Source organism: Microtus pennsylvanicus, chromosome 11 (assembly GCF_037038515.1).
Source record: "Microtus pennsylvanicus isolate mMicPen1 chromosome 11, mMicPen1.hap1, whole genome shotgun sequence".
NCBI lineage: Eukaryota > Metazoa > Chordata > Mammalia > Rodentia > Cricetidae > Microtus > Microtus pennsylvanicus.
Genome location: NC_134589.1, coordinates 57,547,737 through 57,573,087, shown reverse-complemented (window position 1 = coordinate 57,573,087; position 25,351 = coordinate 57,547,737). Strand labels below are relative to the sequence as shown.

Here is a 25,351-nt window from a genome sequence, read left to right as displayed (position 1 = left end):
CCATTCCTCCTGTATCCAACTGGAGAGGAGCTAAACAAAGTCTGTGAGGGGAGTCACCAGCCGTCAGCTGGGTTTGCTCGCCACTGGCTTGGCCCACTGACCTTAATCAGCATCGAACACGCTCACAGTTCCACCACCACACTACAACGTCAGGCTGGAGCAGAGATGTGTAGGGAATGACCAGCGCCAGCAGACCAGCTTCACTGTAACAAGCACAACCTTAAACAGTCTTGAAAATCGCACTTACCAAAGCTAGCAAAATAGCATGGAAGTAACGCTTTCAATGAAAAGCTCAGCATTTCCGTTTTCAAAATATGACTGGCTATCAGAGAGAGGAAGGGAAAGGGACTCTGGGGACTGGAGAGACAGCTCAGTGGGGAAGGCCTGAGCCACCAAGCCTGACGGGCTGAATCTAATCTGCCCAGGTGGTAGGAGAAGCAATTCTAGCAGGTTATCCTTTGACACACACACACACACACCCAACACACACATAAGGCACATGCCCCTCACTCCAAAAAACATAAAAAAATTAAAGGAATACATTTCAGTTTTATGTAAAAAGCATTGCTAGTTATTTACTTGCAGTTAGAAACACAGAACATTTTATTTGTATCTATGTTAAACATTTCTCATTTTCACTGTTTTTAAAGAAATGTGGCTGAAAGGTAACATATATGAAGCAGCCAGGCAATAAGGCCACAGATCCTGATACCAACTCACTTAACTGGCCTTGCAGGGCATGTAGAGATGCCATTGGCACAAGTTTTCCGAGGAAGGGCCCTGAGTGCTGAGTGCCCTGGGCTGACATGTCTGTAACCTAATAAAGCAGCTATCTGAATCAAGTCAGCCTTTTCAGAGTGAAGGCTCCTTTTCTCTAATCCATTTCCTACTGGAATTATCTCCACGTTTTTGTATTCCTTCTTGCAGTTGTAGGCTGTGATGGTAATGTCCTAAGGTCAACATGCCTTACGCTTTCTTACTCTAGGCTCCATATTTCGTACCCAATCAAATTGAGCTCTTATCTTGGCAATTATAGCATTCAAAGAGGAACAAGCCAAGTGCTTCCTCTCTGCACCGTGATATAACAGAGACCTCTGCACACAACACACACATACATGGGTATGTGTGCTTTCCAGCTTCTCTCCATGACTGGATTATTTCTTGACTAAAACCCACTTCTCCCCATCTTTAAGTCATGAACATGGGCCAGCTAAATGGGTGGCCTCTCTACAAACTTCCCTAACTCTTTCTAGCTCAGAAGCTAGATCTAATCTTTCTCTGTGATACAATACCCGCTTTATTTCTCTTATGGCTCCTAGCCTCAGTTGCTGTTATCTGCACACATTCCTTACACTGCCCACCCTGCTGTGAGAGGAGAGATGATGACGCCACGTGATACAGGTAGACTATACAATGGGGTCTCCTTTTTACAGACAAATCAAAACATGCCTCATGCCACACAGCTGCTGACAGGACTCCAGCTAATGTTCCAAGGCATCACGGTACAGAGCAGGACACTGCAGCTGTTACCATGATATTTTCATCTTTGTTCCAACTCTTAGCTTGCTTAGAGCCTCAGTGTCAGAGTTGTGGTCAGAAGGGTAACACAGGCAGGGTAGTAGGATTCATGTCCCCCACCACCACACCCCTTCACCATGTCCCTCCACAACTCTACTAGCAGCTTACGTTTTCAGCACATTATATATATTTTGTTCTTGCTAGTTTTTTTAAGTAGACTTTGTATATTGATTACTCCTTTACTCAAAATAAAATTCAGGTAATACATTCTGACATGAACAGTGAGGTGAGGCAATGAGGAATAAAAATAAAGTTGGAAGATACGAGCAAATAACTTCAAAACAATTACAGAATTGAGATCAAGACTAGACATATTCAAGAACAAGGTCTATAAAAAGTAAGCCAGGCATCAGGTTAGGAATGGTTACGATTTTGTTATCCAGTCACAGAAGTAAAGGAAGAGATAACAGAAGGAAAACAGAACAATGGTACAACAGAGGTGTCAGAGAATCCCCACGTCCTGACTCTTGCTTTTCTATGGACCTAATGTTTTTGTTGTTTTGTTTTTAGAGATAGGCTCTCTCTCTGTAGCCCCAAGATGGCCTCAAACTCAAATCCTCCTGCTCAACCTGCCAAGTACTTGGAATCACAGATAATGCAGCCCCATATTTGGTGGGAGGTAGAGGTGGGAGGTCCATCCCCAATGAACTTGAAGCCTAATGAAGCACCTAAGAGGAACACTCATTTTACCCCCATGTGAAGGTTGCTTTCTGGAATTCTGCCTCACTGTCAGTCTGTGGATTCCTTATCCTATAACCCCCCAAAACAGCTCTCTGAATTGCTGTGCTTCAAACATCTCTTCACAGTCAACCTTAGAAACTTCTCTAGCCTTCAGTTAACAACATAATCCTCCCCCTTTTGAGAGCGGCTCTCACTACGGAGCTCTGGCTAGCTTAGGGCCTACTATGTAAACTAGACTGGCCTCAAAATCACATAGACCCATCTGCCCCCACCTCCTGAGTGACAGGAGCTCAGCTCACAGTCTTCAAGGACATTCTACAGAACTTACTACCTCTCCTAGAAATGTGTTCCTGTTTCCATGACATTTTCTTCTTTTTGTCCTCTTCAGGGTCAACCTCTACCTGCTGTTTAACAGTGCAGTTCTCAGGCCAGTTAAAATTACTGTCTAAGCAGATGACTAAGTGCCTTCCTATAACACTGTTGGGGGTGAAAGAATTTCTTCTCAGTCTGCCATACCCATCAGCCACCACGGAGCAGAGGTTAGGGTGGTTCACAATCACGGCAGTGAAATATACACACCGTACTCAGGTGGGTCTACAACAACAGAAAGGAGGGCTGTAACAAGCCCGTATGCTCTGCGGAGTCAAGGGGGTCTCATAGGTGCGATTTCTGTGAGTAAACCCTTTGGATAGAGATGCTGCTCCTAGTCCACTGCACAACAAACAGAAGTAACAGCAGTGAGATGGTCACACTCCCCGCGTAAGAGGAAGAGGACAAGAGAATGGGCAGAGAGAGAGCCATGTGGAGAATCAACCATGTGGAAATTTCTCAGAGTGTCCCAGCAAGTATGTGCATGGGTGTGCATGTCACTAGCAGGATCTTTTGGTGACAGGTTTTCTGGTTTTCTCAGAAGCCATCAGTAACCCCGGAGTTTTTGGTTTGAGCAACCAAGAGCTCAACTGACAGCGCCTGGGAGAGGTTTCTGGGCAGGTCTGAGAATGGGTTAGAAGCAGAGCTGTAGACGGTGGCTGTGATATGCTGCAAAACTGAACGCCTGGCTTCCTGATCAGCTACTGTACAGTTTCAAAGGTTCTGAAGAGAAAATATTGCTGGGAGGTTACAAGCAGTTTCAGATACGATCCCACCGAGCATGTTTGTGACTCATGTTGTTACCCCCAAATCACTTTGGAATACTAATTAATAAAGAATAATCTTTAAATTTGTTTATAATTCTCTTAGTGATAACCTTTCAAAGATGACTAACAAAATTTGCATTCACCTTTAATCCCAGCACTCAAGAGGCAGAGGCAGAAGGACCTCTGTGAGTTCAAGGCCAGCCTGGTGTACATACACAGCGAGTTCTAGGACAGCCAGACACTTTCTCAAAAAAGTAATTTCATTTTAAAATGGCAGTTTTGATGAGCTGAAGTTAGGCTTCTTTACCTGAAGAATTTGCTCTCCTCTGCTACTTCCCATCCACTCCAACCATTCATTGATATCTATTTGTCAAAAAGTAAAAGCAGCTTTTGCAGCCAGAGGTCTCACAGGTCAGTGAGACATTCAGATATGTCAAAAGACAAAATGCAATTAAAGTGTAGTGGAGTTATATGACCTCATAAGAGAATAAGTTGAAATCCAGAGTCAGTCAAATCATGCCCTAACTTAGGAGTTTATGAAAAACAAGAATGAAATACAATTAAAAGGGACCTTAATGTAACAGGTTAAATACACTACCCCAGAAATGGGTTTTGTTACTACACAGAAATGCTTAGCACAATTTAAGGTACCTTTAAAGTGTTTCTGTTTAATTCCTAATTTCAGCAGATAACCCCCACTTACTCCCCAGGTGCTCTGCTGGCGTACTTTACAGAGGATGTGATGTTAACGCTGCCCACAGGCAACCGAGATGTTTTCTAGCACACCACCAATGACACAGCCAGAAACCTCTCTTCATCGATCAGTTACTAAGAGTCAACACTGAATTTTTATTATTTTACTACACTGGCAATTAGAAAGTGAGAATTCCATGTTCAATTATGACTGAGATTTCAATTTGAAAGAGAATTTAAAAAGGTATCAATAGGCCAGGCATGGGGGCACACATCTTTAATCCCAGCACTCGGGAGGCAGAGGCAGGCGGATTGGTGAGTTCGAGGCCAGCCTGGTCTACAAAGCAAGTCCCAGGACAGCCAGGAATGTTAAACAGAAAAACTCTGTCTCGGAAAACAAAATCAACCCACCAACCAAACAAACAAACAAAACAGTTAACTACAGTGTGACAATGAAAACAAGAATGATGGATTTAATGAGATTTGGATTTCTTTTTCTGTAAAGAGCAGTGGGGTCAAAGGGTTGAATGCCCACTCAAGTGCTTCTAAAAGGTCCAGGAGAATTTTTAAAATCTGTGATTAGAAGACAATAAAGACATTTGGAGCATTATAGTTAATGTATATGAGAACACGTGGGGGATGGAATAATTGAAGGATACTGATGAAATGTGGAAAATATTTTAAATTCTTAAATCAGAAAACATACAAATATGGAATGACATGAAATGTAAATTAGCTTTAGGACCTAGTGTTTTAATTTGACAGCTGTTTGACAACTGCCAAATGGAAAACTGACCTCAGGCAACTGCCTATAAGCAAGAGAGATTTAAGCTCAGGGATCTCTCAGGGAGTGATGCATGCATGCTGGAGGAACTCCTCACAGGGGAATAGACAAACACAGGCTGGAATTTTATTGTCTTTGAAGGTGCTGATACTCAATGGACTTAAATTTCACAGAGAGCTCCATATGACTCTGCCACAATTAATGCTTCTCTCTGAAACATGACGCCACACTGTAAACACATCTGCAATTTCCAGGTGTTTCTTGAAGCAATTTTCAGTTGCCCCGCTTTGACTTTACCTTTAGAGTGCTAAAATCCTAATCTATTTGCCCCTCCCCTTGCAGCTGAAAACTAACAAGGCCTCCTCCGGTACAGTTACAGCAGCCGGCAGCTCAGCCCACAACTCTGCTCTTCAGACTACTGAGATACTTTGCCTGTTATTTTTAATCAATACGAAACGAGGGGGACTCTATTATTTTGTTGTAAGTAATTTTCAGAATGCAGCTCTTTGCCCTCTTTGGTAAATGATAATATAAAAACTGACTATCTCATCCCAAAAGAAGGTAACTGGAGGCAGGAGCCCCAAGTCACCAATAGGGGTTGTTTAGCACAGGGTGTGGAAAAACTGTGCTAAGTTTAAAATCATCAGACTTTAGAGGAAAACCAAATGCCTAGTTACTGTTGAAAACTGGCCTTCATTTGCTGGGCCAGTCATGACAGCTGCTCTCTCCCTCTGGTTAAGGCTCGGGCTGCCAACCCACCACAGCCCTAAAACCAGAGACCATGACTAGAAGTCAGAGAGAGTGTCTTCTGATTTCCTGAGAATGAAACTGTCGCTGTGGGAACTGAGACAGACTCCTGGAGACTAAAGAACAACTTATAGAATAAAACAGTGACACCCCTTCCAGCTCAGCCTTCCCACTAGCAATGCTCCTGCAGGATCATATGAAATCAATTACTTTTTAACAGAAAGTCTGTCTCCCTATCTCATCCCCCCCGACTGAATATTTTTCATAGAAAATAGTAGCAAAAATTAACATTAATTGCATTCTCATTAATACCAAGATTTTAGACTCTTAGGCTCAGAACTGAGGTCCTGTATGACACTAACTGTAGGTTACTAGATAAGAACACAAATGTAATTTTCCTTTGTTTATTTTAGACAAGGCTCTGTTACATAGATCGTGCTGGTCTTGAACTCACTCTACAGCCTAGGCTGAACTCATTCACTAACCTCATCAGCTTCTCATGGCTGGGATTCCAGATCTGTTACCTCCCCGGCTTGGTCTGAGCCACCCCCCCAATGAATGTGGGCATCACATGAGAGAGCAAATACCAAGGAGCCGTGAATCTGGAACATGTAAACACCATCTCAGCAGAGGAGGAAGGGAGAAAACACTAGTGGGAAATGAGATGAATTTGAAGAAAGATAAATGGGCCCTTAGGAGAAAATAGGAGATAGGATGGTGTGCCAAAAGCTGTCACTGTGTGGTGCTAACTCTACTGAGATTAGAAACGGGAAGGGACCCATGAGAACTGAGCTCCTCTGGGAGGCTCTGATTTTAGGCAGACAGGGAATTTCAGGAGCTCAAATGCTCGTGTGTGTGTGTGTGTGTGTGTGTGTGTGTGTGTGGTAATTCCTAGACCAAAGTGGTCACAAGCACCACATCCTGGCATCAAAAATACTGAGTTCATTCCATCAACAACCTTATCTACTTGCAGATGAGAAAAACGCAGGTTCAGAAAGGTTATGTCAACAGCCCACAGCCACAGAGCTAACAAGCAGCAGGTATAGGCTTGCTGCCAGGTGGCCTGGCTCTGACTGAACCATCAGGTGTCACTGAGCATCTCATGTGCCAGGGAAGCATGACCCTCTCAGCAATCACAGTTCCAGACAGTTCCCACCATCACTGAGCTCACAGTCACATGGAGAATACAGCAGCAGTCAAGAGCTCCAGCTTTGCGAGCTTATAAACTGAAGGAGATGTGAGAAGGGGCTGGTCACGAAAGGGGGCTGGGTCAGGGATGTCTCCTGAGGACCCCAAGGTGTTGTTACTTTAGCTGATCCATTTATTTTATATGTGTTTTGCCTGCATGTTGTATGTGCACCATGTGCATGCCTGGTGACCACAGAGGAAAAAAGAGGGTGTTGGATCTGCTGCACCTGGAGTTACAGATGAGTTAGCTGCTATGTGGTTGCTGGGAAATGAACTCGAGTCCTCTGCATGATAAGTGTTCTTAACCATTGAGCCAACGCCCCAGCCTGATTCAATTTCATTTATTTATTGTATGGATCCCTGCCTGGCACTTTCTTTTTACTATATTTATGGCTTATCTTTTCACGATAACACTAGGCACTGCCTGGATCCACCCGAGTACTGTGTTTGGAAGGAGGAGGAGTGTAGAGAGTGCCCGTTGGGTGGGTGCCATGGAAACTCTAACAGTCACGGGCAGGAGAAAGAGCGTGGCCTGAAGAGTGAGCCACACGGGGATTTTGCTTCTATCCACAGAGAACAGAGGGGCACTGGTGTTGGGGGCCACTTTAAACTTCCCAGTTTTGGCCTGGCACACTGGGTAAAGCCGGCTGCTCTAGCATGTGAGGCTCTCCATGGTCTGTCCCTGCTGTGTTTCTCACTCTCAAGATACCGTACCTACCTTGTGCCTCAGGCTTTTGCAGCCCTGCCATGTTTGCAGTTTCCAGAATGTTCTTTCTGTATGTAAACAAAACTTCTCATCGCTGGTCTTCACTCCAATGTTCCTTCTGCCTTAGAAGCTGTCCTTACCTGTGCGTCCCTAGAAAAGCACACCTACCCAACCTCAAATACAAGGCCTATTTCTCTGAGCTTCCCTGGCCCGCCAGGTGGAGATGACCACACTGATGGCTTCCTTTGTACACCTTAGGCACTTCCTGGCTTCTCTGGGTGCCAGTACACTTCACTGTTTTATTGCACATCCCCTGGAAAGGAGGGAACAATCTCTTTACCTCTAGCAAAAGCAATCAATAGCTATCGAAGGAGAGGTGCTGAACAGCAGCTAACAGTCTAAGTACCCCCCACTACTTAAGACACCCCGACTTCCAGTGCTAGCCAAGTCACAGGCCAGGAAAAGGCAGGAGACCAATGATTTCCCTACCCCAATCATTTTAGCCTGTACTGAGCAGAATAAATGAAGCTCTGTGTGAGAACCAGCGCAGTCATATTTTCCTGCCTCTCAAAGGCATCAAAAGGAAACTCTTAGAGCCCACGTGTTCACTGAGTGCTTATAAAGGGGCTCCTGGATGCAACCCGACAGAGCCGAAGAGATGATTGGAAACTCATAGGCAATTTTTCCCCTCGTGGGAAAACACGTCAGACTTGGGACTGCAGAACTGTCTATAACTCTATGTTCAAATTTAACTAGGTGCTTACTTACATATGCTATTTTGCCATTAGGTTAGTCAGTCACTCAACAGCAAGTGAGAGAATCCAGGCTCAGTAAATTCAGTTCCGTACTCATTGGCAATTCTATGAGCATTTTAATAACTGAGAGTCTGCCCTTAAGATATGTTTATGTTTTTAAGGTCAGAAGTTGTACTTAATCCCATTATGTTAAATTAGTAGATGACATATATAGCATTAGGTGGAGGACCTTTCCCATCTTAACTACCATGAGCTGTTTAAGGAATCTGTACACAGCACTTCTTTTTATTCTGTTCACCCAAGGGCAATGCATACTTTGATAAAAGCACTAAGAGAACAACCATAATTTTACTCAGCAAATAAAAATGTTAAGACATTAGACACTGGTCAATGGTACTTTTTTTTTCTTACTTGCTAAAAGATATGTATCTTCTCTACTAAGCAAATCTCAGTCAGGATAAAAGATAAAACTGCCTGTTTTCTTAGCATTTCAACAGTTTACATGGTATATTTTAAGGCGCAAATACACTCTAAGCTATAAGCATTTGAAAATTTTATTAACCACCCAAATTTCTCTTTTGTTCCACGCTATCTCCACATTCCATCACTCAAATCCTTGGACTTTTTTTGTTCCCTGTGATCTGAGCTTCCGGGGGAAATCTGGCATAGGACCTGAAGGAAATGCCACAGTGAAATTTTCCTTAAGATTAATCACACAGGTAAGTAATTTCCCCTTCTTGCCAGACAATATTTTCTAAAACTTCTTGGAAAAATTGAAGAGACAGGATTGAGTGGTCACAAAAATGTGAATCTTAAGACTGTCTTAAATCATTCATATATTGTAAAGGTTGAACAGCTTGCCCAGCCCAGCCTGGGCAGCCTGGGCCTCCAGGACAAGCCAGGAGCACCAGAGACACTTCTCAAGGTAACCTGAGTGAGAGATTCCACTGGCTATCCTCCTGCCTCCAACACCCCGATTCGTATTCCTCTCTACATCTAGGGCTCAGTATGGCGGTAAGAATAACTCTGAGACTCCATTTTGACAGTATAAATACACAGTGAGGCATCGAGGGCTTTGGTTTTGGTTTTTACATACTGAAACCTTAAAAGCTGTGTGCCACTAAAGGAGTGTGAGTCAGTGATAAGGACCACAGCCTCCCAGGCATCGGCCACACAGCTTGCTTTTCCATCAGCAACATCAGTCATCAGTAAACCAAGAGTCAACCTAATAGAGAAAACAGGGAGGGGGATCTGTGGTTGGGAGCAGAGAACCACTGGCTAATGGGATTCAGAACAAGCTGACAGGAAAGGCAAAACACAACCAAAGATCAGGAAAAGAAAGAAAGATATTCACAAAGAACCTCAGCTTGACCTCGGCTATGTGGGGGTGACAGAGAGATACGCAGGAAGGAAACAAGCTACCCAAGGCAGATTTTATCACACACAGTCAAAAGCCAGGAATTCTAACTCCAAACGTCATGTGGCTACCATCTGCCATCACATTTCAACCAAATGTCTGCCTAAAAAACAAAACAAAAACAAAACCCAAACTGTGTGTGCACGTGTATATGTATGCATGTGTGTATGTGTGTAAAAATGTGCATCTCTGTGTGTGCATGTGTGTGTGTGTTTCCTTGTGCACAGATGCCTGCGGAAGCAAGAAGAAGGTATCGGATCCCCTGGAGCTTCAATTATAGAAGATTGTGAGCTGGTCAACTGGGTGCTAGGAAATGACCTCAGGTCCTCAGGAAGAGCAGCAAGCGCTCTTAGCTCTTAACCACTGAGCCGTCCCTCTACCCAGCCCCCATAGCTACTTTTTCATCAACTTTTCCATAACTATATAAATAATTCCATAATAGCTATTCCCTCAGTCACATATGAATAACAAGCATATATTTGCACATGCTTGAAATAAATACATACATATTATAGTTTGCAAGTACAGTTGTACATCCCTAATCCAAAAGCTGAAACTTTTAAAATTCCACACCCACCTGAAAATATAAAAATTTCGAAAAAACTGTCTGCAATTATCTTCAGATTAATATATAAGATGCATATGAAGCATTAATAAATTTCATGTTTGATTTGTGCCCCTCCCCAAGAAATCGTAACACACACACACACACACCCCGCACATACGCAAACATAACAAAATCTGAAAAGACTTCTAAAATCTCATGTAAAATCGTCCCCTGGTAAACTGAGGAAAAGTGCATTGTGTCTTTCAATTCTCTAAGACTCTAAGTGGGGACAACTGGAAGAAAGACGATTCTGGAAGCATGGAGGCTGTGATCAAAACTGGAAAGCCTTTCTTTTAATAAAAGCAGTAACAGTTGATACTGAGCACACTGGGCTGGCTTGGACATTCATTGTTCTAAGTGTTCCTGGTCACTCAGGACGGACCCATGACTCTGCCTGCTGGGTGACTCCACCCCTGGCACTCAGTAGCAGTGCTGTAAGCTATCCTGGGAGCAGCGAGACTTGCCCATGAGAACAGCCTGATTCTAAGGCGGTGGTTAGATTGACACCTGCTAAGAAAATGAAGCCGTGAAGTGGGTCCACGGGCTCCAGTGCTAGGTTGGCCATTTTCAAATGTGAGATCAACAACATCATCAAACTTCATTTCGTTTTTCTAAAACACAGAAGTAAAGTCACCTCACAGACTCTTCACAAGAAGCAAATAAAATAACAACCAGTTGATGTGGCTCCAAAGTACTTGAAAAACCTATCTACAAACATCATGTTCAAATCATCATCTCTGCGTCTGCGGGCAGGACTTCACCTGGAATGATTTGACAATGAATGCCAGTGCCAAACTTATTCCACTTAGATCGATCATTCTAGACAGGAGAATCAAATGTAATTTAGGGGCCATTTAGGCTATATAAATTCCGAAAAACAGGCTGCATTTCAAAAAATTTTTTGACGTTGTTCAGCAATGTTCATCATTTTCCTTATATCTAGAAGTCGTATTTAGTTGGAGACTCTACAACTACATTCAATGATCCTCTATGCAAACCTGATGTGCTGCAGTAGCTTATCTGAATAACCTACAAGCTGGGACCTCCAGAGACTGAATGACTGCAAGTTCAAAGTCAATCTACTTCTCATTGATCTGTCCTGCACATATTAGGTTAAACAAACCCTCTCCCTGGCATTCACTAACAGAAGTCTTCTTCTAGACTACAACACTAAACTTTATGACTGCTTTTGTTCAACGTGGAAGATGAAAGACGATTGCTGTTGCTTTGGGCTGACTGCACAGTCAAAACAAAAGAGACATCAGAGAAAGGGGAAAATGCAAAGAGGCATTAGATATTAATCTCATATTCACCAAGAAAAAAAAAACTTTGCTTGGTTCTCCTTTCAGAGTTTAAAAGGCTACGAATTTTCTTTTTCTTTAACCACCCTATAATTCAGAGCTCTTTATCCAAAGCCCTTCCTTTTTACCTCATTTCAGCCATGAAAGTCGCTCAAGTATTGTTAGTATCAAACAAAAAACATGTTTCTTCTTGACCCTATTTATTCACACCTCTTGATCTCTTTCATTTCCTTCATAAAAATTGCCCACATCCATAGGCACACGCGATGCCAAAGATGACTCTCCTTATCACACTTAGCTTTCTAATTACAGCCTACCCCTCAGATCTGAGACTATTTATGTTTTATGTCTTTCTTATAATTTCTCTAAAATAAAGTTTCTGAGAACATCAATGGTTCTTTTAAAAGACAAGTCCAAGTTATGAATTCATTCATCGTTCATTTGATCTTTCAAAAGAGGCATTTCTTTGAAATCCTGTGAACATAGACTCAAATACAATCTAATTTGTATATGCTTAGAAAATTATTTGACAGACAGCAAGTGCCAAATAAGGGTTACTATCTGTAATTATTATTACACTTTTTTCCCTATTCATCTCCTTGTATGTCTCCAAAATGGCACACTACTGGCCTCCTCCTCTGCTCTCAGCAGAGTGAGAGAGGGATGAAATGTGCAAGTCATAATCATTCAGTTCAAGGGAGTTACCAACACTTTAAAAAAAGATAATGCAAATGAAGAATTGTTTGCAGCACAAGTACCCAGCAACCACAGTTAGAGAGGGATGTGCTGCAACTACTGCCACACGGATGGAGAAAGAACACCCAGGTTCTCCCACAAGGAGAACTGACCAACAGGCTTATGGCTGAATATGAAGAGTTTGAATCTTTATGGTTGAGCACCTGGAGCGCCTGGGGGAGGGGGGACAAAGTGCCACAGTAATCAAGACAATTTACCAAGAATATTGTAAACAGAGACATAATACACTATCAGAACTTTACAATTCACTGATAACAAAGCAGTTAGCAGCTGTAAACAGTCCTTAAGAAGGTTTGTGTGTGCACGTGGGAACACCGTAACTAAGACCAGTTACAAAGTGCTAAGACAAAGCCGAGGGCAGCAAGGTAACCTACGCTGCTTGCAGTCCCATGGGCATACCAGTGAACAGAAAGGGTAGCAGAACGATATTTCTACATTGTGCTGTGGACAAGCGAAGGCTTAAGTGGGTTATGAACAGTAAAACTCTAAACTTTTTGTACAAATCGAGACATCTGAGAGTGAGCAGTTGTAGAATGTTATTTTAACTAGGCAAAGATGTGTTACATTTGTTTATGCTGCGGAATTATTACTTAACTCTGTAAAGGTGTGTTACTTTTGTTTATGCTGCATCTAACAAGGCTATGTGTTTAATTATGTAAAAATGTATTGTATCTGTTTCACCTTGCCTGTCTAAGACATATGACTGGCCCAATAAAGACCTGAATGGCCAATGACTAGGCAGAGAAAGGATAGGTGCAGCTAGCAGGCAGAAAGAATAAATAGGAAGAGAAATCTAGGTTTACACAGAAGAATGAAGAAGAATGAGAGAAGAGAGAAGAAAGGAAACACTCAGGGCCAGCAGGCAGGCAGCTGTCAGACAGCCAGAAAGTAAGAAAGAAAAGGTAAAAAATCCCGAGACAAAATGAAGATAAAGCGAAACGGGTAAATTTAAATTAAAAGAGCTAACCAGAAACATGCCTAAGCTAGGTCAAGCATTTAAAATTAAAATTAGAAAAACAAAACAAAATGAACACACACACACACACACACACACACACACACACACACACACACACCTCCACAAATTGCACAGGCTTTTTCTTTTAGGCCACCAACCAGTTCCCAAATCACGACAGAGACTCTAATTACTGACCGCTCAGCTTAGATTTCCACCTACACATTAAATAGGAATCTCTTATTTTAGCCTCTTATTTAAACAAAAACCAACGAATCTTTGAATACAACAAATCATTTTTAGGAAACTAAGCAAGATTTAACTGCAAGAATTTTAGTTCATTAGAAGGATGGTGGCTCAGGCCTTTGATCCCAGCACTCTGTGGGCAGAGGGAGGCAGAGGGAGGCTGGGGGAGGCAGGTCTCCGGGAGATGGAGGACATCATGATCCAGACAGTTAGTGTCAGCACAGTTATAGGGGTGCATAGTGAGACCTTGCTTCAAAACGGTGTGTGTGAGACACTTCGGGCCAGCATTTGAGTCTCTAAAACAGCCAATGAAGAGCCCTTGGTTAAATAAAGCAAACCCACATGCTGCAGTCATTCTCCACCGCGCACTGATGTGCAAGAATGTGCACGGTATATTCTCAGCAAGGGTTTGTTCACAGGAAAAATACATATGGACCATATGCTCTATATTAAAAATTGTTATTTTTGCTTACATTTTGTCACTGATTCCCAAAGAAACATTTCATAAAAAATTTTAACTGTTACCTTAAAAAAAAAACCCAGCAAAACAAAATGTTTTACAAATATAAGAGGAATTCTTGCCTTCTACTCCAAAGGGCGGTTCAGCACTCCATGAACATAGATTATCTTAAGATCCTAATTCCAAAGTTAAAGTTTTAACTGCTTTGGTTGGTGGCCCTCCCTAACAGCCATTCTGCTGCTGGAAACCTGTCACTTAAAGACAAGGAGAACCATGTGCAGAGTGACATGAGAGGCAAAGGGGATTGACGGGTTGTAGAAGCTGAGGCAGAGGCAGAAAGCGGGGTACCATGTCATCACCCCACTCACTACAGTAAACGTGTACAGGAATAAACTCACAGAATACACATTTATCGACACAAGCGCTCCTAAAAAGCCATGTGTGGCAGGCTGCCCTTATCTGCGGAGAAGACATTCTGAGATGCCTACTGGATGTTTAAGAGTTTGCCAGCCCCCTATATACATGGTATTTATCCCCACACATACATACTTGCGATAAAGATTAATTTACAAACTAGGTACAGAAAAAGAGTAGCATCAGCAATATTAAAACAACATGTGATAAGCTATGTCAAATTTATGAATTATTTATGTATGGAATTTTCCAGTTAATACCCTCCAAGCAGTTGATTACGGGAGAACTCTAGAGGAGACTATGTACACACAGAATGAGTAAAATAATCCCAATTACAGTTTATTGCAATAAATACTGCAGATAATTCTAATTTTTCTGACAACTTTTTAAAATTCTAATTCATTCTACTTGAATTTATTTGACTATGTTTGTCCTCTCTCATGAGCTGATCAGTCAAAGGCATCCACAGCACGCTGTCTTTCAGTGGTTAAATTGAAAACACGTACGCACTGCTTTCATCCTTTGAAGACATGCCCACTTTAAAGCCACGCCTGGGTCTTGAGTGGCGTGTGTATACACATTACAGAACGCTCTAGAGCTTTGCTTTTGCATGTCAGTGTCCGTGGTTCTCCACACATCTCCTAAGTACCTCTTACTGCCTTGTCACTCAGAAACTGAATCTCATTTTCTCTCCTTAAAACAAATGGAAGAACTGCCTTTCAAAGCTTTACTTTTTTCTTTCACAAAGAGATCACAGAAGCTGGATGCAAAAAAGAAACAGGGCTAAATGAATAACAGCTCAAATAAAGCACATAAAAATTTAAAATATACATAAGATGTTATTTGAATATTTTTATAAATATGGACAGATTTTTCCCCCTCCCTTAGACACCATGAGTAGCTGACATACTCTTTAATGTGAATACTACCATTCAAAAATATACATATCTTTACCTAACTGTTATTCCAAAGCCCAGTTCAGGGGCCGGAAAGACGGCTCAGCATTTAAGAGTACTAGCTGCAGAAGAGCCAGTTCTGGTTCTCAGCATCCACCTGGTGTTCACAACCCTATAACTCCAGTTCCAGAAAATCTGACGCCCTCTTCTCATCTCCACAGGCACTAGGCATGCACACAGTGCACAGACACATAAAAACAATACTTCGTTTAGTGCTGCCTACTGTGCTTGTTCTGTTCTGCTCACACAATTTAAGACTGCTGGTAAAATGCCCTGTACTCCTTTGTTTCTTAACTTTTTGAGACTGCCTAATAATAATGAAAATAAGACACCAACGTTACGGCTGGGGGCGCTGGTAAAACCCTAATAACACTAGAACGTACTCTGCTGAGGAGCACCACAAGGCTTTAAGCACACCACCTCCAGACACAACTAGATGCCAGCCAGAGGGAAGAAGGCTCACAACAGATAGAGGAAACCCATCTGCTGCGTGCGCTCACTGAGCACACACCACTCACAGCCCTGAAGAGGGCTGGCAAGGCCCAGGGACACATGGGGAAGAATGTGACAAAATGTCCCAGGAATGGGGGCAACAACATGAGGGATCCATGGCTGGAAAACCAACTGAGAAGGAAAATCACCACAGGGACAGACACTGCAATTGCTTGGTACCAAAAGAATCCAATCATGAAGTCTGTGGCTTTCCTCAATGTTCTTAAAAATCTTACAGAACCTAATCCACCCCTTGTAGCAAATCCACAGGTATGGACCTGGAAACCGAGCAGCTAAAACTCAATCCTGTAAAGCTTCTAACTTCTCAACTGGGACCCAGTTCCTAATAGTTTCTGCCTAAATAAATGAACACCATCTCCTTCTTCCCCTACAGAAACTTCCTTGCGATTGCTAAAAGGGTTGTTTTCCTTGTGTGTGTGTGCACGTGTGTGTGTGCCCATTCATGGTACTCAGAGGCCAACCTCAGGTGTTGTTCACTGGCCCGTAACTTGCTACATGGGTTAGGCTGGCCAGCCACGTAGTTCCAGCGATCTGTTTCCATCTCCCGAGCACTGGGGTTACAAGCCTGCCATTATACTTGGTTCTTTTCACATGTTCAGGGAATCAAACACAGGTCCTCTTGCAAGTACTTTACTAACTGAACTATCTCCTCCACTCCTAAGAGAGATGTATTCATAAAAAATAAATATTGAGCTAATATTTTTGGAGGGCAAGAGGTAGGAAATGTAGGTGAGGAAGTAGCTCTCCCAGTCAAAGTAACATTTTTAAAAATTATATTTTCATTATGTGTGCATGAGAATCCCTCAGTGACTGCGTGGAGGTCAGAGAGTAAACGTGCAGAAGTCCGTTCTCTCCTTCACCACGGATGTCTTGGTAGTGGAACTCAGGTCATCAGGACTGGCGGGCGGCTAGCACCCTTATCCCTGAGCCAGAATCTCACTGACTCACAACTTTTTTTTTTTTTGGTTTTTCGAGACAGGGTTTCTCTGTGGTTTATTTTATAATATTCTGAAATTTACAAATATTCTGATACTTTTTTAGTTGTTTTTATTATTCTCAACTCTCACAAATTTATATTAAACATTTTCTTTGAATTTATACAGGTTAAACAGAAGACAATAATTAGTCTTAAGGATATGTGCAGCACCTAGTTTAAAAAAGGGAAGCTAGAAACTGACAGGTTCTCCTGGCTTATCCTTTTAACTTAGGTACACATAGGTAATGATTACAAGTGGGGAAACAGACTCCAAGTGGAGCCACTTCATGGAAAGTATCATATATGGCTAAGGAGCCTCGGCCTCACTACAGACTTCATTTTTGTTTCTGGTTTTTGAGAACTACTATAGCCTCCCTAATGATGGCCTTGCTATAAAATTGTTTGACATTAAAAATAACAGGCCAGCTGGGCAGTGGTGGTGTACGCCTTTAGTCCCAGCAGTCGGGAGAAAGAGGCAGAAGGATCTCTGTAAGTTCGAGGCCAGCCTGATCTACAGAGCTAGTTCCAGGACAGTTAGGGCTGTTACACAGAGAAACCCTGTCTCGGAACAAACAAACAAAAAACAGGCCAATGTATGTGGCATAAACCTTCAGTACAAGCACTCAGGAAGCAGACGCAAATAGATCTCTGTGAGGTCTACACAGTGAGTTCCAGGCTAGCAGACTGTCTCAAAAGCAACAATAATAAGAAATCCTATTTGAAAAGCATAACATCCTCCCAACAGTGGACAAAACATCATGGAAGCACACGATTTTAAGCGTTATCAAATTACACTCCCACAGACTAGTTTCTTCTATGTGGTGTCCTATGAGCATCCAAGCTGGCTCCTATTTGAAAACTGTGCCAGCTCCTTCTGGGTGTTCTGGGGATGAGACAGTTTTCCTTAAGTTTTAGCCAAGGCTTTTTCACTGTAGTATCTTATGAAAAACCACAACGTCAGAGCACACCACAGTGGCCAGGCAAAGGAAAAAACTATTTCAAAGGATCATCTGGGTACTTAAAATAGCAAGAAGAAAAACGATCCATTAGAAACACTTAGCAATTAATTATATGATCTAATCTGGCTGTACATACCAAGAAAACTCTCTCTCTCTCTCTGTGTGTATGTGTGTGTGTGTGTGTGTGTGTGTGTGTGTGTGTGTGTGTGTTTAAAACTGGGTATGATCCTTTAAAGTACTCTGGGGCTGGAGAAATGGTCTAGAAGAGTGCATGCTGTTATTCCAGGAGACCTGAATTCAGTTCCTAGCACCCAAGTTAGGTGGATTACTACCACCTGTAACTCTAGCTCCTCAAACGGTGATGCCGCTGCCTTCCCTACACACCTGCACTCACATGCACATAGACACGTGCAGACATATACACCTACACGAAATTTAAACTAACAAACATGAAGATACTGCATTTTGCGCAGTGGTGGTTTAAAATGCAGAGACTGTGCACGGTGGCACATTGCTGTAGTACCAGCACTTGAGAGGCAGTGGTACAGTGTGTTTAAATCCCCCTCAGTGACATAGCCAGACCATGCTAAAACAAAGACAAACAAATAAAATAAAAAGTAAAATACAAAGAAATAAAACTACATCAACAGCATATAACTGCAATGAAGTCAAGGAAATGTTTCTGAAATGAAGAGAACACAAAGTTCTGGCAGTTTTCAATGCTTTTTAGCCCAAAGAATCCTGGCCACTTCAAGTACACACTCTGCCTCACTCTGGAAATCATTTGCCTCAAAAATCAAACCAAACTAAACCAGAGTCCTCCCCAGGCCACCTCTGTGGGTGCAGGGTGCTTCTGCAGCAGGGCACAGGACCTGGGTGGGGAGTTCTTCAAACCAAAGGCACAACCCAGCCAGCAAGTGACAACAGCATCACCTGCTCCTAGGAGAACTGACCTGATTGATGGAGTTGGCAGCACAGGATGCAAGGCCCGTTCCAAGGGAAGTAAGCAGGAAGCAGGACCAGTCGAAAGGGCCTGGAGCCAGCGCAAAGCCTGCTGAAGTGGTGCTCACGACGAGAGCTGTAATAGCAACGGAAATGCTGGTCAGAAGCCGGATTCCAGTCTCCCACTTGCAGCAGACGATGATCCTACAGACTCCAGGTGGATGTTCTTACATCTAAAAAATCCACATTCTGGGCCAGCAAAATGGCTTCAGGGGGAAAAGTTCCTGCCACCAAGCCTAATGAATTCAGACCTAGAACCCACATGGTAGGAGAGAACCTCCTGTAAGTTGTCCTCTGACAGCCAAATACACAACATGGCGCGTATACAAACACACATATGTGCACATGCACGCACACACACACACAATAAAATGTAGTATTTTTTTAAAATATTTATTTATTTATTTATTATGTATACAATATTCTGTCTGTGTGTATGCTTGCAGGCACCAGACCCCATTACAGATGGTTGTGAGCCATCATGTGGTTGCTGGGAATTGAACTCAGAACCTTTGGAAGCGCAGGCAATGCTCTTAACCTCTGAGCCATCTCTCCAGCCCCTAGTAATTTTTTAAAATCTGCATTTTTCTGATTTTAAAAATGATATGTATAGATTATATAAAAATATTTTCTTTTAAATCCATTAGACTCAGAGGAAGGAAAATAAAACAGGTCTTCCAAATTCATCATTCACTCATTCATTCAACAAATATTTATGGACTACCAATTTGTGAGCAATATTATGCCAATGCTAACAACTATAAAAGATAAAGCTGTGCTCAGTGTTCTGACTGCAGTGAGAGATGCAGGGAACCTGTTAGTCACTGAACTGCATAGCAGCAAACAGAGAGGGCTTGAACTCTGCAGAGAACTCCAGATCATGGTAATGGAGGCCTTGCCTCCAACAGAGGAAGTTCCTGGGGCCAGAATGGAATAGAGCAGCAGGTTTTCAACCTGTGGGTCATGACCCCTTTGGGTAGGGAGGTGTCAAACAGTTCTTTTATATGGGTTGCCCTAAGACTATCAGAAAACGAAGATATTTACAGTATGATTAATAACAGTAATAAAATTACAGTTACGTTGTAACAATGAAATAATCTTATGACTAGGGGTCACCATAACATGAGGAACTTAATTAAAGGGCCGCAGCAATAAGAAGGTTGAGAACCACTGGAATACAGGAAGACAGTAGGACCATAGCCACCAAGAAGGTTTCAAACAAAGCCATGCAACACTTGCTAGCATGAGGCTGCTGCCCTGGGGAGCCCTGGTGTTTCCTTCTTTGGGTTTACAGAAGCTGATGGGACCAAAAAGAGCCTATGAGGGCCATGGAGGTGAGTAGTAAGAATTCCCCAGAAGATCCTTGAGCATTTATGAGATAATCAGGAAAGCTTCAAGACAGCACTGTGCTAACCTTTGGGAGGGAAGGCAGAAGGGGAGAGTGTGATGGGTGTGCAACACAACAGGGAGCTGGGAATGCCGTGTGCTCTGCATGGACGATGTGACTCAAACTAGCACACCTTCCACCTCCGAGCGGCTTTGCACACTGAGAAACAGAGACAATGTCTGAAGACATCGTCTGTGTGTCTGTATGTGCCGGTGTATACAAGCACTGAAGGTCAGAGGACACTTTCATGTGTTGCTGCAGTGTAGGTGTGGCCAACATTTTTTTCTCGAGGCAGTATCTAACCATACTCTGAGATTTGATAAAGAGGCTAAGCTGCTGGCCTGAGAGCCCCAGGGATCCTCGTGTCTCTGCCACACCAGAACTCAGATTAGAAGTGTTCACCATACCAAGTCAGGCTTTTTTGGGGGGTAGGAGAGTGGTAGATTCTGAGACTAAAACTTGAGTCCTCACGGTGCTGAACGAGCCCTGGAGTTCATTTTGGTTGCTGTAACTGGAAGGAAGAAATGCCGCTGCTTCTGGAGGGCAGATGCCATTGTTCTTCTGTTTATCTTTCCTGTGGGCACAGGAAAGTAGACTTTCTGGTCTACTCTAACCCCATGATCTAGTGCAATCTGTCACTACAGGGCTCCCTAACAGCTCTCCAGATCCCACTATGTTTCTCCCTGGGATGAACTGGGAACAGATCACAGCACCCCGCTGCAAACCAAGTGCTTGGAACTGTACCTGTGATTGCTTTTGGCTGCACTAACTGCACCCACCTCTCTCCAGCTAACACACTATTGCCCAATCACGTGGTTTCCGGCTGTTCTTTGACCACTTGAAGTCATGTGATTCAGGGTCCTTGTATGCTGCTTCCTTGAGCTAGCTCCTTCTCTTTCTTTGGGTTCCATCTAAGATATCCTTCTTAGGGAGAATATCCCTGGTCATCTCATCAAAAGTAGGCCAGCTCAGTAACTCCCTCCCTGACAGACATCACTCACCACACATTGGATCCTTACAAAAATGAGAGCTCCATGAAGGCAGAGTCCTGTGGGAATAGTTTCCGGCTCTGTTTTCAGGGTTACCACCATGGCAGGAATAGAGCAGGGTTTACTGAAGGCAAAGGAGGAAAGGTGATGGCTGCCTGATTAGACTGGATGTATTTGGTAGCCCTGGGAGTCCATGCAGGAAGGTGATCCACAGATACAGTTCAACCTAAGAGCAATGTCCCAGGCCATGCAGGGGCAGAGAAACGATCCCATTAAACCCCTGTGGATGAGCATATTCCCAATGAGCAACTGGAAAACTAAAGGGTTCTAAGGGACATTTGGATTGGAGGAGTGTCAGAACGTGGTGTGTGGGTGAGGTGCGATAAGAAAACAAGGAAAAGGATGGCAAGGGCTACATTTAACAGTTCAGTTAGCTAGCAAGCCACGGTGATCTTCCTGCCTCTTCCTCCACAAGTCGTGTGGTCGTTTCCCCACATTGCTCACCTCCCCCCACCCCGTGTCCATCCCTCCGCCCCCTCACCCCAGCTACCACCTAGATCCTGCCTCTTAAGGCTCCACGACCTACTACCTACATCAGCACTCCTGGGAGGGAAGACTGGGAATGCACGGATTCTGAAGGGCTCTGAAAATCCAGACTACAGCACCCCGTGAATAAGAGTCTAGCAGCATGGCTGCAAATGCAGTGAGCACTTGCAGCCCCATGGAAGCTCCCCCCAGGGCAGAGGAGACAGGCAAAAGGACTGAGCAGCAAAGGGGCAAGGGCAGGGCCGAGGATGCATGGTTAGATACAAGTGAACAAGCAGGTTGGGAATAAAGAGACAAAGGAAGCTGCTCAGACATCAAAGGCACAATGCAACCCACCTGTCCCCCAGATACGGCACTGCAAGTCACAACAGGTGGGACAGCCAGCACCTGGAAGCACCTGGAACAGTCCAGCAGGTGCAACACTCAAAACACATATTTCAAAGGAAATATTTTGGAAGAAGTTTTTTAGCTCTGATTCTGTAATGACTTATGTTCCAAAGGCAATTGCATGGTGATTACAGGCCTTGAAAACAGTAGTTGTAGGGACGTGTCACCCGTGCGTTAAGAAGAAAGAATCAGCCTCTAGTCCTGAGCACATTCAGGGCCTTCAAGAAGGCTGACATTTCAGGGTAAGAACAAGGCTCCCACAGGCTCCTCCACCAGTAGCCCCTAGAGGAAGCACTTCACTTCTTCAGTTGTCACACCATGAACTGCAAAGCTTCAGGGAACATAGGCTTTTGTGAGAGTCACCTAGCTTTGCACAAGTCGACAGGTGGCTCCTTGCATATTGCACAACCAAAGGGACATCAAGAACCAAGACAACCCTGAGGACCCAGGCCAGTGCTCAGTTACAGAGGATTTGGGAGAAGAGAGACTGATGGGCCATAAGGTTTCCTCTCTTACAATCAAACCTAGTAGACTGCTTTCATCCAGAGTAAGTCAGTCAAAACAACCGGTGACTCTACTTTAAGGCTTAAACCTTAATCCAAAAATAAGCTACTCACAAACAAGAGCAGCTTAACCATTAGAATATTATCAGTATACAACTAGTAAACCCTAGATACACCAAAATAAGAACAAGTTTAGAAATCTGCAAATGCATAGCTCAACTTTTTATATTGTGCACAGTAGCACAAGACTGGAACCCCAGCATTTGGTAGGCTGAGGCAGGAGAACCAAAAGTTAGTTGGTAGGTAGCCTGGACTAAAGGAAGACCCTGTCTCAGAATGAATTAACAGCAGAAGTCAGTTACCCTCACAGTAGCTGACAACGTGCTATAATCAACCAAATAGCAAAAACCAAACTGCCTGAAGACTGCCTAAGCCGAAAAGGGTACATACACATTTAGAAGAAAACTTAGGAGGGCGGTGGTGGAACACGCCTTTAATCCCAGCACCCAGCACTCAGGAGGCAGAGACAGACAGATCTCTGAGTTCAAGGCAAGCCTGGTCTATAGATTAAGTTCCAGGATAGTCAGAGCTACACAGAGAAACTGTCTTGAAAAACAAAAAAGAAAAAGAAAAGAAAACTTACTCAGAGGAAGAAGTATCATATTCTTTTGCATTCACCCCACTATTTGATTGGGTGGAAACCACAGAAAAAAATTTCAGATTTCTGACCCCCAGGTCTAGCCAACAGCTGAGAGACATAGAAAACGGTCTGCAAAAGACCAACAAAAAAAAAAAAATGGAAAAGAGTTTAGAAAGAAGTAACAGCGATAAATTTACAGAATGGGCTTAAGTTTAGAAAGCACAAATTATAAGTGGTAATACCACAAAAAAATATGACAGCAACCCCTCATTATTGTGGTAGAACTTGGGATTTTTAAGACTTTTCTAGAAAGGATCACAAGCCAACAAAGAATGCATTTACCGACTAAGTCAAAGCAATTAATTGAAGGAAAAAGGAAGAGAGAGTTGATGAATTGTACAAGCAACACTGAGCAGAGCAATGTCCTCATACAACGCAGCTGCAATTAAACTTCACATTGATTTCCTGGGATTCATTACATGGAATCATTCTGCAACACCAGGATCTCATTAAGAGCGAATGTAATATATTCTTTCATTAATAACTCTTGAGATTATACTTTATTTGGTAATCTCATATTCTGTCCCTTCGCAAATAAACATAAAATCAATGCTGCCAACCAAGCATGGCCCTCAGTCCAGGCCGCGGTGCTGCACTGCAGGCGGATGCCTGAGAAAGCACAAGAGTAATAACCCCATTCCTTCAAGCTTGACCCAGTCTTGCTCGGGAGGGGGTGCTCAGCCAGAGAACTCCATGCTTCCCCTTTAAGAGTGAGCAGCAGCTCCACTCAGCTGCCACCCGGAATACAGGGCACCACTGAGTCCTAACCTGAGTCAGTCAGTTCTGAACCGCCCACCAGACTAGCCTAAATGTGGTGTGGGCATCCTATTTCCAGGTCCTTCACTCAGGTTCACGTGTCTGCTTGCCTCCTCCAGGGGGAGGTTTCAATTTCTGTTCCTATGATTAAAATGTTTGATTTTGTTAGAATCACAGCACACATTGACTGGCCTGAGGAAACAAACACCTTGCTCCAACCTGCCATTGAGAGCCACCTGCTGAAGATTCTAGGTAACTTCTAGGAACTAAAGAGTGGCAGAGCAGCCAGAAAGCATGCTGGGCCCTCGGGTCACAGGTTGGAGGACATGAATTCTACCGACAACCATTGCACTTGGACCCTGAACACCAAATGAAGATGAAGATGATGGTCCCAACCAACAGACACCTTGATTTCAGCCCAGGGGAGACCAAGCAGCGAATCTACACCAGGTCAACAGCCCCCTTAGAAAAGTGGTGAAACGGTGACTCTCTCAAGCTGCTAAGTGTGTGGCAAGGTTGGTGCTTAGCAAGACTAGCACAGTAGCAGCAGAGGACGGAAACATACTCAGGGACCATTTACAGGCCACTGCAACATGCGGGTGGGACTCAAAAGTCTGCGCTAGCTGACAGCCATGTAAGCAGATCTCAGGGCTTCATGCTGAAGAAAGTATGAGCAGTTAGACTGCAGCAGAGAAACAAAACTCCCAAGCTCAAAGAAAGACAAACGTTAAGAAGGAAAATTGTGAATGTTAAAAGCAGTCAAATAGTCTAACCTCTCTTGGGAGAAATGCTAATCCCAGCCTGGGGACTGACCCCTCACGGCTCCGAGAGCTATCCGGACAGTGACCTTACACACCCAGTCCAAAGCGACATCCCTGACACACCTACCTAGCGATGCAGTTCCTGTCTCTGCAACAATACAGGGTAGCTTCTACCTTCTTGGTACAAAGCTCCAATTATGCACAAGCCACCATGCCCAGTCTCTCCTCCTTCTGAGAAGTATCCGGGGTAACCAAGCACGCTTGGATTCTGGACTCCTGTTACTGTTGATGCTGAGGACACTTGGTGGAGGCACAAAGGGTTTTCACGCCATTAAAAGCACTCAACACAATGATGGTGACTATCAAGGGCTTAATTAAGTGGTGCTTTGGTAACTAGTAAAAGGAGCTCCCTAGAATTCCAGAGCAGCACTTCTCGGGCCACTCAGCTCGGGCTTCACATAACAAAGCATCTTGCAAAGGGATTGCTGGAAG

The 25,351-nt window shown here is 43.5% G+C and overlaps 1 protein-coding gene across 1 annotated transcript in view; it reads right to left on the bottom strand.

The window, feature by feature from the left end:
- Positions 1-25,351, bottom strand: part of Cox10 (cytochrome c oxidase assembly factor heme A:farnesyltransferase COX10) — a 113,497-nt gene that overhangs the window by 66,456 nt on the left and 21,690 nt on the right. The window contains exon 4 of the mRNA XM_075992161.1: positions 18,782-18,906. Coding sequence (XP_075848276.1) covers positions 18,782-18,906 — 125 coding nt within the window. The remainder of the gene's footprint in view (positions 1-18,781; positions 18,907-25,351) is intronic.